General features: G+C 36.6%; 1 protein-coding gene across 14 annotated transcripts in view; it reads right to left on the bottom strand.

Annotated features, from left to right (window-relative positions):
* Positions 1-14,679, bottom strand: part of KIDINS220 (kinase D interacting substrate 220) — a 99,273-nt gene that overhangs the window by 58,894 nt on the left and 25,700 nt on the right. For all 14 annotated transcript variants that reach the window (XM_040622838.1, XM_040622839.1, XM_040622841.1 and 11 more), the window contains 8 exons: positions 14,466-14,663; positions 12,388-12,486; positions 10,394-10,492; positions 8,995-9,093; positions 6,025-6,202; positions 3,022-3,186; positions 1,594-1,773; positions 611-776 (listed from right to left, as the gene is read on the bottom strand). In XM_040622838.1, the coding sequence (XP_040478772.1) occupies positions 611-776; positions 1,594-1,773; positions 3,022-3,186; positions 6,025-6,202; positions 8,995-9,093; positions 10,394-10,492; positions 12,388-12,486; positions 14,466-14,663 (1,184 nt within the window). The remainder of the gene's footprint in view (positions 1-610; positions 777-1,593; positions 1,774-3,021; positions 3,187-6,024; positions 6,203-8,994; positions 9,094-10,393; positions 10,493-12,387; positions 12,487-14,465; positions 14,664-14,679) is intronic.

Raw genomic sequence — 14,679 nt, 5'->3', positions numbered from 1 at the left:
TTATCATTTAGTATGCTTTTAACTATTTTGCTAATTTCTATTGAATTCCTCTTGCTTTCAATTCTGTTTTTCACTTAATGTTCCTCTGGAGCCCTCTACCTTTCCTTTATTCTTGACATAACATGTTTTTCACCTTTTCTGAACTGTTTCCTCATACATTTCCTATTTGACATTAATAATAATTTTAGATAGGCAAGTCGATTTATTTCCACAGGTGAGGAAAGAGTGGCTCAGGGGGCACGCTCAGGAGCCAAGGTTACACGCTAATGCAAGGGTATGCTAGGAGCCCATCCTACATCCTGTGCCCTCTTCAAAGTGTTCCCAAAGGATGGAAAAGGGGGTTGGGGCTGGGGGGGGGTTCAAATCAAATTTGGTAAATCAAAGTTAACCAGATTTATTTAGGGAGAGTTGTCTCTGATCCTTTTATGTACAAGAGGAAGATATGATGTAAAGTGTTTCTCAAACCTATTTAACCAGTGCAAGTTGTTTTCTTTCTCAAATAAAAAGTTCAGGAAACCAATGCTTTTTTTGGAACGTACACTGAGAAAGCATTATAAACTTTATTTTTGCTTCATCTTATGCAAAACTTCTGTCAAAGGGACCAACTTACCTCACAGGTAAAGCTTTAGTAGTCTGCTCTGGCAGTTCAGGTGGGTTTACAAACATCAGTTTGAGGAGGAGCTCCAAATATCCAATATGTCTTGCCAATCTCGTACTGAGGACCCAGGCCCAATTCCAACTCTCCCCTTCCCTTCGTCCACCAAAGTAAATGACAACTGAAATGCACAGTTTAAAAAAATTACTCAAAACAATCATGACTCAAGCAGCCTCTTTTCTCACATTGTCAAATATCAAGTAACAAGAGGCAGGCTTACATGACTTTCCCTGGTTCCACGCTATTTCCTAACTACTCCTCAAAGAATTCCTTGGCTAATTAACCAACATAGAGAAGGTGTGTGGAAAACAGAAAGAAAACTAAAATATGATATAAGAAACACAATCAGAAAGATAATGCCTTAAACAGAAACATATCATTTAGTTCAGACTCAAATGTGAATGATTTTGGGTTTATCACTTTTTGCACCTGTTGAAGTTATCAGTTCCTCCAATAGTGAATCTATTTCCTCTGCTACAACTGAAGATATCTCCTAAGAACAGGACTATAATTTTTTTTACTTCGCTTTTAAGTAAAATAAAGATCACAGGCATGAGCAAAATGCCCAAGCACATGCCACTGATGGCTATGAAGACTTACTTTCAAAAAAGACTTAACTATAGTAAATCATTAACATACAAAAAAGTGAATATAATAATTCAGAGTTCTACTTCAATATTAACGAGCAGTACACCAGTGTTTAAAGCTACTCCAGCCAGGTTGTGGACACTGTTCCTCTAGGCCAACTTATAAATAGCAAAAAGGTCATGAAAATCTTTTAATTAATTATGAAAATCACTTACAGGAGAAATATAGATAATATTTTATATTTTATAAATATAGATTCATAAATACAAAATATTAAGATAATGTTTTAAATAAAACAAGGAGTCTTAACATTGTCTCTATTTTTTGGAAAAAAAAAATCAAAAACTTACTAAAAAATATATATAAGAGAGCCAAGAAGCTCAATGATACTGCTATTCCAAGATTCAGGTCGACCGTAAAAGCAAACAATAAACCAAGCCCTCCACAAAGCAGCAAGGTCAGAAATACTATAAGCCAGGAAAACTGAAAAAGAGGTTCAATCTGTTGTCCTGCAAAAGTCTTCATTTCATCTGAAAGAGAAATAGGAAAAACCTTAATCCTGTTTTAAGAAATACAACTTCTTTTCTTCTCCCCTCCAAGTTTTTATTTAAATTCCAGTCAATTAACATACAGTGTAATATTAATTTCAGCTGTAGTTTTGGATTCTTCTCCCAAGTTTTTAAGAAATGCAACTTCTAACTCAATTTGAAATTTTCAATATAAACATTTACTGGGTACTTACTAAGTCCCTAGACACAATGTTGCTACTTGACCATTTCAGCCAATGTTCTTTAGATAAACATGCAAACCTCACTCCCTAGGGCACACCCACTCTTGTTCTACCCACTCTCTTGCTTCATGTTGAGGATGCACAAATCCTTTTTCATATATTCCCATTTGTCAAAATTTTGCTATTTATTTTTTGTGGTTTGTATTATATAAGCAACAAGGTATTGTTTCCACATACAAAACTGGAAAACATGACTTTGCTATGTGTCCTCAACCTACACATCACCACCCTTCCTCTGTGGCACTCCTCCTCACCCCTCCTCCAATCACATTTGAGAATCACTGCTCTTAAAGGTGTGTGCTGAGCCCAGATGAGCCCAGAACAAGTCATTCTTTTTACAAAACTTGATAAAAATTTTACAGGCAATACTGAAACCTGTCCTTGAAGAATGAATATGATTTTGCAAATCAAAGGGGTGGTAGGAGGAGCTGTCTAGGAAGTTCCTAACAAAGGGAGCAACTCGGGAAAAGTATCTAGTCTGTTCTTGCAAGAGCCAGCAGCCCTCTGGGACTGCAGCACGGGGCATACACATGAGGCAGTGCTGGAGGGTATGCCATACAAAGTGACAAGTTTAGGAAGGGCGCTGGATATGAGGATTATAAATAGCATATGCAGGGGCACCTGACTGGCTCAGTCAGGGGAGCACACAACTCTTGATCTTGGGGTCCTGAATTCAAGACCCACGCTGGGTGTGGAGCCTACTTAAAATTAATAATAATAATAATAATAATAATAATAATAATAATAATAGCACATGCAGAAAATCTGCTACCAAGGGGTCTTAAGAATGTTATAACACAACTGGATCTTTGTTTTAGGGAGAGAACTCAAATGACTGTGTGGGGGATCAACTGGATAGAGTAACATATTCAATTTAGTAAACTGTGCAGCATACTCATACATAAAAATCTATTTTGCTTTACTTCAGAAAAAAACACCAGAGGAAGCCTCGTCATATATACAGGCTTTGTGCAAACATGCACTTTACCTTCTAGTTTCTTGAGTAAGAAGGATTTCCCGCTTCCCCACTGTGCATACAGCCCCACACAAATGGGTGGCTGCATGGTAGGCTCGCTGAGAATGTCTGCCAGTGCACTGCTATACAAATCGTAACCAAGCATGTCACCGTCTGTTTCAGTAGGAGACAAGTGTCCTGTAATTATAAACATACCATATCCTTACATCAAAAAGAGACATTACCACTAGAAAGGAACATCAATTCCCAGTTATCAATTGTTTATTTAATTAGAAAAAAAACCTTATATTAAATGGTTACACCTGTGTAAAAATAGGTTATAAGATTCTTAAAGACCATATTTCACTGAACTTAAGATACCTACTTATTATAGGATGCATCATTATTATGTATAACTAAGAAAGAAAAAATATGTTGCCAAACTGTGACACAACGCTCTCTTATCCATCAATGATAAGACACATTCCAATTTCAGAGATGTCAAATGTAGAACAATGTACATTTTAGAATCAATAAAATACGATTAAAACTCAAACTAGTACACAGGAATAAATTTAATAGGTGTAATACCTATATAAAGAAAGCTATTAAATGTTACTGAAGAATAAAATATAGTAATCAGAGAAAAAGAGATATTATATGGCTCCAGGCAGAAAGGTTCAGTGGCTTCGAGACAACAATTCTCACCATATTATCATTAAAGTGATAAACTCCAATCAAAATCCATGTGAATTTTTGAAAAATTGAAAAGCAGAAGAACACATAAGAAGAGCTAAGAAAAAATTTTAAAAGACTACCAGAGAAAGAGTAGTTGTCTTTGGAGAAAAATTAAAATATACTACAAAGCTACAATAATTAAAGCATTGTAGAACCAGCACAAGATATTAGCATAAGTGGCATTTCAAACCAGTGGGCAAGGGAGGAATTAGAAAGTGGTGCTAGAGGGGCAAACCATCCATTTTTAAAAAAACAAAATGAAAACTCTATACATCTTACACCTTAAAAAAATAAGTTTCTGAAACATTAAAAAATTAAATGTAAAAAACCATAAAAATACTAGAAGAAAATACAAGGGAAAAATCTTTTTTAATCTTTGCGTGGAAAAGGCCCTTCTTTTTTTTTTTTAAGTTTTTATTTTATTTATTAGAAATATAGCAAGAGACAGCATGAGTGGGGAGGAGAGGGAGAAGGAGACTCCCCACTGAGCAGGGAGCCTGATGTGGGGCTCGATCCCAGGACCCTGAGATCATGACCTGAGCTGAAGGCAGACGATTAACCGACTGACTCACCCAGGTACCCCGGAAAAGGCCCTTCTTTCTCAATATAATACTAAGGCCAGCACTGCAGGAAAGGACGAACAAATAAATTACAAAGCTGCATAACTTTTAAATGGGGAACTAAAAACACCCATCACCATAAACAAAGCAGCAGCTCGGAGAGGGGTACAACATATAGGATGGACCCAGGATCCATACCCATAACATATAAAGACACTTAAAATCAATTTTTAAAAAAATATCAAAAACTCAAGAGAAAAATGGGCAAAGGATACAAAGAGGAAAATGGCAAAAATACAAATACCCTGTGAACGTATATGAAAAGATCGCAATCTAATAATTTTATAATGCAAATTACATGATATTTTTTTCTCATATTGATCTGATTAGCAAAGATTAAGGAGGCTGGAGCTCTCCAGGCTTCACAAGGTCATGGGGAGCTGCACTATAGTAACGGGTCTAAGGCAGAAGAAATTGTTACAGCCATTTGGAAAGTCTCCCAAAACTATGAGCATTAACTGACTTACCTATTCTACTTCTGGGCATTTATTCTAAGAAAGAGTCCTAAAAAGAAGAGTTAATGAATACATGTACAAAGATATTTACTGCACCACTAGCTTTTAAATATAGTTCATCATTAAAAACTTTTATAATATGGTATTACCCTATTATTAATTTTTAAAGCTGCATATATAGTATAAAACATTTTTAGAAATGTACAGAAAATCCTGTAGGGTCAAACAGTTACAAATTAAGAGATAGGGGACAATGGAAAATTTGCACTTTCTACAATATTCGTGTCTCCATTTTTGAAATTTATGAGTGTGCACTAATACAATTAGAAAAAATATTTTAAAATACAAGAACCCATAATACAATAGAAACATACTCAAAAACAATCTGTAAGTAAGAAGCTCAGTTGGAAGGTGGTGGGATTCTAGTATCTCCTGTTGGGTTTCTGGGACTTACATATCTCTTTTTTAATTCTGGTAGAAAATTGATCCATATTTCAAAACACATATGTTATATACTCATGTACATTCTTCTCAATCAAAAACTGTTTGAATACAATATTCAAAGCATTATGCCAGATGTTACGGAGGACATAAAGATAAGAAGTAATAGTCCCTGTCCTGAAGAACTTGGAATCTGAAGGGAGAAAATTCTAAAAGAAATAAAAGGCCATATATAATAAGTATATAAAAAAAGAAATGTAAACACAAGTGCGTAAATATTCAAATGAGGCAAAAATTTTTTCTGGTTTAGGCAGATCAGTTAAAATGTCACCGAGAAGGGGACAACTGACAGGAGCCTTGGAGAGAGACAATTTGGACAAGGAACCTGGGTAGAGATGGAGAGGGCAGACCTGTGGCAGGCATAACAAGCAAACATGGAGAACTTTAAGCACTCAGGCCACAGAGAAAACAGAGCACATTTTGATGAAAGCACAAAGAATACCTGGGAGAGTAAGAGGGAAAAGATTTTTAGAAAAGCAGGCTACATTTTTAGAGGTCTTAAAAGCTGATGGCTAACTCTGGACGTACTTCATTTAGATGCTACAGGACAGTGCAGAAGAGCTCTAGACAGGAAGGGATATTTTTCCACAGCAAAATAATAACTCTCTCAACTTCCACAATCTCCAGGTAAGTGATAAATGCAAAACTGCTATTGGCTTCTTAATTTTCCACATAACATTCATTTTTTAAAAGTTCAGTCAGGAACAAAACCCAATACTTACTGGCTCCAAATATTTGAGTTAAAATACTTTTTTGATGGCTACAGTCAATGTTGTAGGGAGTCTCGCCTGCTTTGTTGGGCCTATAAAGTAACCTCCCATCTTTGGGATTTCGTAAAAGAAGTTCTGCCAGTTTCCGACTCCTCCCACGAATAGCAATATGCAAAGGAGTGTCTCCTTTCTGTAAAATAGACAGGAAATTGGAACCTTCATATACTTTACATATAATATATACAGAGTAACAATTTTCAGGTTTCTGTGAAATAATGAAAAATCTGAACTTTTCATTTTTTCATATACAGTGAACAAATAATCTGAATTTTTATTTCTATCTTCTAATTTTTTTCTCAAGTTCCTCACCTAGCTTTTCTTGGGTTTTATTTCTCCCACAGCCTGCGAGAATGAAGGTCATTCTTCCCTCCTCCCCTCAAGTCACTAAAAGGAAAAGCAACAGGCTTTCTCCTTGCAGCATCTCCTAGGCCATGGATCTACCTTTATCCATCATCCAAATATTTATTGTCCACAATGTCCTCCACTTCCTCAACTACTTCAAATTCTAGTGTACAACTTTCTTCTGCATTTGTCTAGAAAGCGTCACAATCCATGCTGCTATCCCATCTAGCATGAGTGATCTCATCTGCTCCCATCCCCTTTGCCAACCAGCCACCATCAAATGAAGCCCTTACACTTCTTTCTACACTTTTCTCCTTGGAATCCTTCATATCATATCTATCCATGTCTGGCCAGTACAACCTCTTCTGCCCTCCTCACCTTTTACTTCTCTCTATATCAGCCTACCTTCTTTTATTAGAATCCCCAATCACATTAGTATTCACATTCAACACTAATGAAAACATGTAAAAACAAACCAAAAAAAAAAAAAAAGAGAGAGAGACCTTTTCTGCAATGTGTTCTCCCACTTTTTACTTCACAAACACCTCTCTTGAAGACAATGACCTAAAAAGTTAACAAATTAAGTTCTCAGTTCTCATCTACCCTGATCTTTTTAGAACACTAAATGAAAATGACCTGCAATATTCTTCCTATAGCTTTGATGGCACAACCTTATCTTGATTTTGACTCTCCTCTTCTGCTTTGGATCTACTTCTTCCTTTTCTAGATTATCTTTCCACATCCTAAACACATGGCATAATAACTGTGTATCTTGAGCTCACTCTAGGTAAGGCACTGTGTTGGGTACTCTGGAAGATATAAAGATGGAAGATAAAACAGTCCCTAGCCTTAAACAGCTTACAGTATAACAGGAAGAAATCACATAAACATGCAAATTATAAAACAAAGTAGAATGTGACACGTGCCATAAGAAAAGTAAAGTTCTGTCCTCAGCTTTCATCTTTCTTCCCATTGATGGCCTTAGTCACACCCATGCAATTCTTTTTTCTTGGTAACTACGTGCCAAATTCTCATCATGGGCTTGATTTCTTGTCCAAATTCTAGTCCCACACTTCCCAATGCCTACTGGTGTCAGCCTCCTGAATGTCTCATCAGCCCTCAAACAAAACACATCTAAACCAGATTTCATTATTTTATTTCCCCACCTGAACCCCATCTCTTATCCCCAAACCTGTGAGAAGGTAGAAACATCATCTGTGGCATTTTTGCCAGACACGAGGTTTCTGAAAATGCAGGGAAGATGTTAACACAGCCAGTGTGCAGAACTGAGATCAGGGAGAGGCTAGGTGAAAATAGCATTAATCTTCATTCTGAAATGTATCTGTATGAAATCCTCCATGAAAAGCAAGGATCAGGACTTTTACAGGTTTGTATTCCAAATTCTAGCACGACAGCACCTTACCCGTCCTTGCCAGGTATGTGTTGAATGAATGAACAAATGCTCCAAGTACCATATGCGCTTGTCAGCAAGTATGTGCTAACTCAAGCCAAAGCAACACACAAAAGGATACAGAGACAGAGAACTCCAGGAAACTTAATGAGTATGAAACAAATATTTATAAATGCTATGTTACTGAATTAACGAGGCCATGTGGAATCTTACAGGGCACTTAGCCCAGCGGTTTCTTATTGCAAACTAGGAGACCAGGGCCAGAAACGAGTCAATGTCAGAATGAGAAAAACAGGCAATGCAGGAAGTTTTCTATAAAGCTAAATATATTCAACCCGCAAAATCTCTTGATTTTATGTCATTCCTAGTTTTCAATATCAAAGTTTCCTTTCTTTTATATGAAATTATACAAACATGGTAATAATAAGTGGGAAGATTTTTTTTCTTAAACAATGTTTTTTGATAAAAAGCAAATACATATTAATTCTGTGTTTTTTGTTTAATTGTCACATAAATAATAGAAAGATAAACTTCAATCTATTATGGATTAGAAGAGCCCAAACCATATCACACATTTAGATGGAAAAATTTATTTTTCTTACTTCATATATAAATCAATTCACTCTTTTTATGGGAGCAAATCAGTTGGAAGTAGAGAAAGAATTACACTTAAAATGAAAATCAGGAATCAACTCTATATGAAGTATTAAGCAATTGTTAAATTTACCATAGGAAATATGAACATTTCTCTAAGAGGATTATGGAGAGCACATGGCAGAACATTTTATCTCCTATTAGTGAATATTAACGCTAGTCTGCTCTATCTTTTCCAGCCCCTTGGATTCTTTCCTCCTGTTTGTCTGCAATAAGCTCTACATCTGATGACATTCTCCTTGTATGGCGGTCAATGGCAGCTTCCCATAACTAGTATGAGCAACAGAAGGAAAATCTGATGCAGCCTCTTTAATAGCATGCTAAGCCTGCTCACTCCTCAGCACACTATCAGAACAGCCAAGAAGATATCATAGGACCAAAATCCCACACAGAAAGCCCCAGCAAGTAATCTCTCCCTCCACAAAATAAAACCAGACTCCCTTGAGTCCAGCAAATATATAGGTCAGTCCACCAACAGTCTTCCAAAAAGTGTTCTCTCTGCACAGATGTTTTACCTTATCTACAGCAGATACTTTAGCTCCTTTATCTAGCAGCAGCTCTACTACTTCAATATTTCTCATCTTGGTAGCCTTTATAAGTGGTGTTTCACCATCCTGTGGGCACAGATAAGAAGGTTTGCTGGATTAATAGCTCTATTCATAAATGTTTAAAGTCACATCAATGCACATGTAAGAATTCAAACATCTGACTCTGGCACAAAACTATACTGAAAATGTTCTCAAGAAAACATAGCTATAAAAACTAACAAGAAAAATGCTTTTCTTTTCCCAATCATTTGTATCAAAATAATTTTATATCATTCAGCCAAGAATGGATATGCCCAGCTACTTATCAGCCATTTCTGGCAACACTCCCCTGCCCCTCACTGATTTGGCCATTCCCCAGGTTCTACCATTGACACGTGGGGCAGCCCCTCCAGAGACTACTTCCCATTCATACCAGCTCCCCGCCAACCAACCCACAGCTTGGACAGTCAATGTCCAGGCAAGCCAGAGCCTAGATTTTTCAGAGATCTTTACCACCATCACTTCAGTTCTCTGTGCACCTAAGGACCTGTGTGTAACAGGAAAAACAGTTTGGTACAAGAAGCATGCCTCTGGAAAACCCCAAAAAAGTTCATGATTGCTTTTCAAAATCAAATTAAGGGATACAGGAAGAGACCATAGTTCAGCACTGAATTAGGAGACAGAAACCTGGTCAGAACCCAAAGATTGTCACAGTGGCTGACACATAGGTTTAAAAAAAAAATTATTATCAAGGAGCCACCCACACACCAAAAGGTATCCCAGGAAACTTTCTGCACTAGGGTACTAAAGCTACCATAGTACAGAAAGATGCTGGTCCCAATCTCTAGCAGAGAAAATAGGAGTATCTTATGGGTGACTCCACGATTTTGTTCATTAAGAATTCCTGCCAATTCAATCCAAATACATTCATTCCAAATACATTTTCCCCCACAGAAACCTATTACACGTAAGGCCAAATAGTATCACTAAAGTCTTATATAAGTTTTATATTTTTCACATGATTTGACCAAAATAGACAAAAGTGACTGCTTTGGGGAACCAAGAACCACTCACACTGGTCTTTTTAAGAGGAAATGTGTTCTGCATTCCAAATAAAAGCATAAAAGAATTCTGAAAAAATGACCTGTCCACAATTTATGAATAGCTGATATATTTTCTGAAAGTATTTAATTATGAGAACAAATTACACACTATATTTTCTGTGAAAAAGAACTTCTGAAAGGATGCAAAATTACTCAATTTAATATAGATTATTATCAGTAAAATCAGTATAATTCTAATATCAAACAGAAAACGATTGAAAAAAATAAGCAGTATTAATATTCAGCACTGGGTACTGCTAGGAGAACAGAAATGTCCTTGATACCTTTGTGCATATCTCAGTGTCAGGATTGCACTGTAAGATATCTCTCACCATTGTTGCATTTCCTTTCTCTACAGCCCAATACAAAGCAGTTTTGTTGTCCTATATAACAGAAAAAAATCAACAATCACTTCATTTGAAATACAATATTGGAAACTGCTAGTTGTAAACATAAAACATCATTTTTAACATTTCTGCCAGAAAGCATTAATAGATCTTACCAACAAGCAGGAAATATTATTAACCCTTATTCTATCTTGGATGTACTCTTGAGAAATTCTTTATGAAAGATGCCTAAGAAAACAATACCACTTGATATAGAAAGTAGCAACCCCACATACTTGATAAAGCAAAGTATGCTGTGATCAGATTTCTGGGCCCTACACATTCTTGAACAAGTCAAATACTCTGCAAATATTCTGACCCTTGGCTTTTCATCTGCCCGATCTTTTCGAAAGATAATGCATGAGAATGTACTACACAAACAGAAGGTGAATTGTTTTCACCATGTTTTGCTTTCTTAATCCCCACCCACCCTGCACTCATACACCAATCCTGATCTGATCCTTTAAAATCCCATCTAGTTAAAAAAACAAAATTAGATCCAATAGACCATGAAAGGAGAGCTGGAGAACAAAATAAAGTGACTAAAAGGTAGGAAAACAGGATTGACAGACAAAAAGGAATTAGGTAAACTCTAAATAGGGAAGCCAGTAACCATCTTTTAGTGAAACTATAATTTTAATGCCAAAGACAGTCACTGACTTTCCAGGGCTGCCACACTAAGTCTCCCACACCGATATTTCCCTGGTGGAGTTCCATCACCTCAACAATGTGCAGTAGCTTCCCAACGTTCCTAGCCTGGCCCTCAGACCTCTCCAGCCCTTTCTAGTTCTGCCTCTGTCCCATGCCACGCTCCCCGCTGGCCCGCGGCCAGCCTGACCTTTTTGCCAGCTAAGGAGTAGTCTTTCCCTTCTCTGTTTTCTTGAATCTCCTCATCCTATCATTCCACTATCCTTGCCTGAAATACCAGCCTTCCTTTTCTCTACCTATCTAAATCTAACTCATCTTTCAAACTTTGCTCAAATTCTACCTTCTCTCAAAAGCCTTCCTTAATGCCTTCTTTTCCCACCTGAAGACTGGTATAGTGGGAAGTTTCACTAGGCAATCAATCAAATACCATCTTATACCAAAAGGCATCACTTTATATGTTTATGTAAAAACACAAAAATAAACGTAAAACAAAGTAAAACCTCCCTAACTAAAATACACATTTCTTACAGGTAAAGGTTTATGTTAAGTTCCTCATGGCATTTGGCATAATATTTATTAGCCTGATTCAAAAATAGATTTGAGTAAAAGCTAAATTCAAGGGAAAACTAAGTAGAAATGTAGGCTGTCCGACAACAAAATGGACTATTAAGTACAGATTTTTTTTAACCTAAAGCTCTTGAAATATTGGATAAATTCACAAGTTTATGGGAGTTTTACCTAATCTTAGTAACCTTTGTAGCTCTGTGAGCTATGACCGCCTTAAGCAAAGTCCATGGGCACTATCGAGGGGTCCTAAGAAAGGCAAGCAGAATGGGGAAGAAGGAGAAGAAAGATAAAACAGCAAGAATGGAAGAACAACACATGGATGAAGAAGACAAAACAGGGAAAATACTAAAGAAAACAAATAAATTGGATACATTCAAAGTATCAGCAACTGTCTCAGTATCATAAACTACTCATTTCAGGACTGAATATATTTATACACTAGGAAGAGAGATGTATTTGAAAAATATGAGCTTCGAACATGCTCTAATGTCATCTAACATGACATCAATAGAGAAATTCTGTAATAATGGCAGTGAAACTTCATATAGGCATCCATTAAATACATTAAGATCTACTAGCTCATCTCCAGAGAAAACTCAGAAGAATGACATTGTCATCAGCCAACATGTACAAGTGACTGTGGGCAAAGATGACAGCAGCACAGGGGTCACACACACCTGTCCTCTAATGTCTATATCAGCATATTTCTGGAGAAGTGCTCGAACAATTTCCACATGACCGCCTCTGACAGCACCAATCAACACAGTATCCCCACTCTAAAAAGAGAAAAAAAAAAAAAAGGGTAAACTGATAATAAGAACAAATAAACACTGTTTTGAAGTTAATCGTACATTAATAGATATTCTTCTGCAAATTTCTTGGGAAAAAGAGTACCTCAAAATAAGAGAAAAATTTTAGTTAACTACCATTAATACCGGACATTAATAGCCCTAGAGTAAGAGGTTATACCTAAAAATGAGGACTCTGAAATTCTACAACAAAAGTTTAGACAGACGAGTTACCAGAAAATAAGCCATACTCTTTGAAGGTGACTGACCTCCCACTACAAATGTACATTAAATTAAATGACACCAGAGCTGTCAATGAACCAAATGAACATTCAGGAATAACATAATACAACACCGTTGGAATAATGCTATATGAAGAAAACCATGGATTGTAAAAAAGGGAGTTGTAGGGCTAGGGCTTTCAGTGAGTTTATAACCACATTTAAGGGAGAGGGTAGTTCCCAGACTAGTATCCATATTCTAGGCAATCTGGCATTACAAGCCAACAGTGCATAAGACTGACTCATTCCCCATGACAAGGATTAGATGAAGTTCATTACCTCATAAAGACAACTCTTGCCCTAAAATTATATTTACCAAACAACAATTATTATTAATTATATCTTCCTACTACTTCAAATGTAAAATGGCTATTTTGGCAATGGGCATAACTTTTTTTTACTCTAAATTACAAATCAGTTGTAGGAATTTGAGTTGGGCAAGTCTATGAGATGTGGCTCACCTCAATCCTTAGTGGACCTCAATGGGTTATAAATCAAGATGCAAGTCCTTGAGGATTATTGAATTTAGCATCCTGTGTAGTATCTTAACTACTACAATAAAAGCAGAAATAAACCCAAAGCAAACCAATTTTAGTTGAGAATGTTAGCATTAATATGGTGCCAGAGTAGTAAGTTAATACAAGGTTATAAATATCTCATTCCTTACTACGTGCCATGTACCACTCTAGGTATTGGGAAACAAGACAGACAAGTTCTCAGCTCTAGAAAAACTGACAGTCTAGACGAGACAAACAGACAACATACAATAAACACAAATAAAAAATTAGACAAATGGCATGTAAATAAATTAAAATATAGTGATGTCATAGAAAGTGACTGGACAGTGACTTTGGATTGGGTCATTTGAGAAGATCTTCTGAGGAGCTCATATTTAAGCTGAGGTCAGAATGACAAGGAGGAAACAGCCACACAGCGATCATGAAGATCAGCATTCCCAGCACAGCATAGCTGGTGAAGAGGTCCTAACGCAGCAACAAGATCATTTTGTTCTAGAAAGGAAAAAAGTAGTGGAAGCAACCTATTAAAACTGGGGGAAGGGAAGTAGACAGATACAGTATGTGTTCTGGAGGTAGAGCCAACGGGACCTGCTGAAGAATTAGATGTGGTGGGTGGGGAAGAGAAATCAAGGCTAATGCATAGAACTTGGGGCGTTAACAACAGGGTGAATGGTGATGTCATTCACTCAGATGGAGAACACTGAAGGAAAAGCAGGGTTGGGATGAACCAAACAAGACATCTGCTTTGCTGTAACTTTTAAAACCCATCAAACATTCAAGCAGACAGTTCAAGTACAGTTGGAAATGCAAGTGTAGAGTTCTGAGAAAAGATTAGAGCAAGAGGTACAACTTTGAAAATTCTAAGTGTAACTGAAGCCTTGGGAAAATGAATAACACCAGCCATGAGCAACACTACAGTCACAGACATCAAGGACAGTGACAGATTAACAATACATGTGACATTTTCAGTAACAATATTATCTGACAAAGATTAAAAAGAACACCCTTCACAAAGATTGAATACATTTTAACTTCTCAGTTTCAGAGGTAGAAATAAAACTTATCTTTTATTAAAAGGCATACATGAAGAATCCTGAAAGGTGTGAGAAGTTAAGATAATCTTCCATCATGTTACCACTAGAAGAAAAATCTCAAATAGGTAACCTACCCTATCAGGTATGTTCACATATGTTCCAGCATCGAGGAGATCCTGTACAATCTCTGTATGTCCCTCCTTTGATGCAATCATCAAAGCTGTATTTCCATCCTTATCTGTTAAATTTACATTTGGATTCCTCTTCAAAATTTCCTTTACTGACTGTGTGTAGCCTCCTTTTACTGCCACAATCAGTGCAGTCATTGAATTCTAAAAAACAAAAACC

This window comes from Ursus maritimus, unplaced genomic scaffold (genome assembly GCF_017311325.1).
Source record: "Ursus maritimus isolate PB19 unplaced genomic scaffold, ASM1731132v1 scaffold_6, whole genome shotgun sequence".
NCBI classification, from domain to species: domain Eukaryota; kingdom Metazoa; phylum Chordata; class Mammalia; order Carnivora; family Ursidae; genus Ursus; species Ursus maritimus.
The sequence above is the reverse complement of the archived record's forward strand: the minus strand, read 5'-3'. Positions and strand labels throughout refer to the sequence as shown.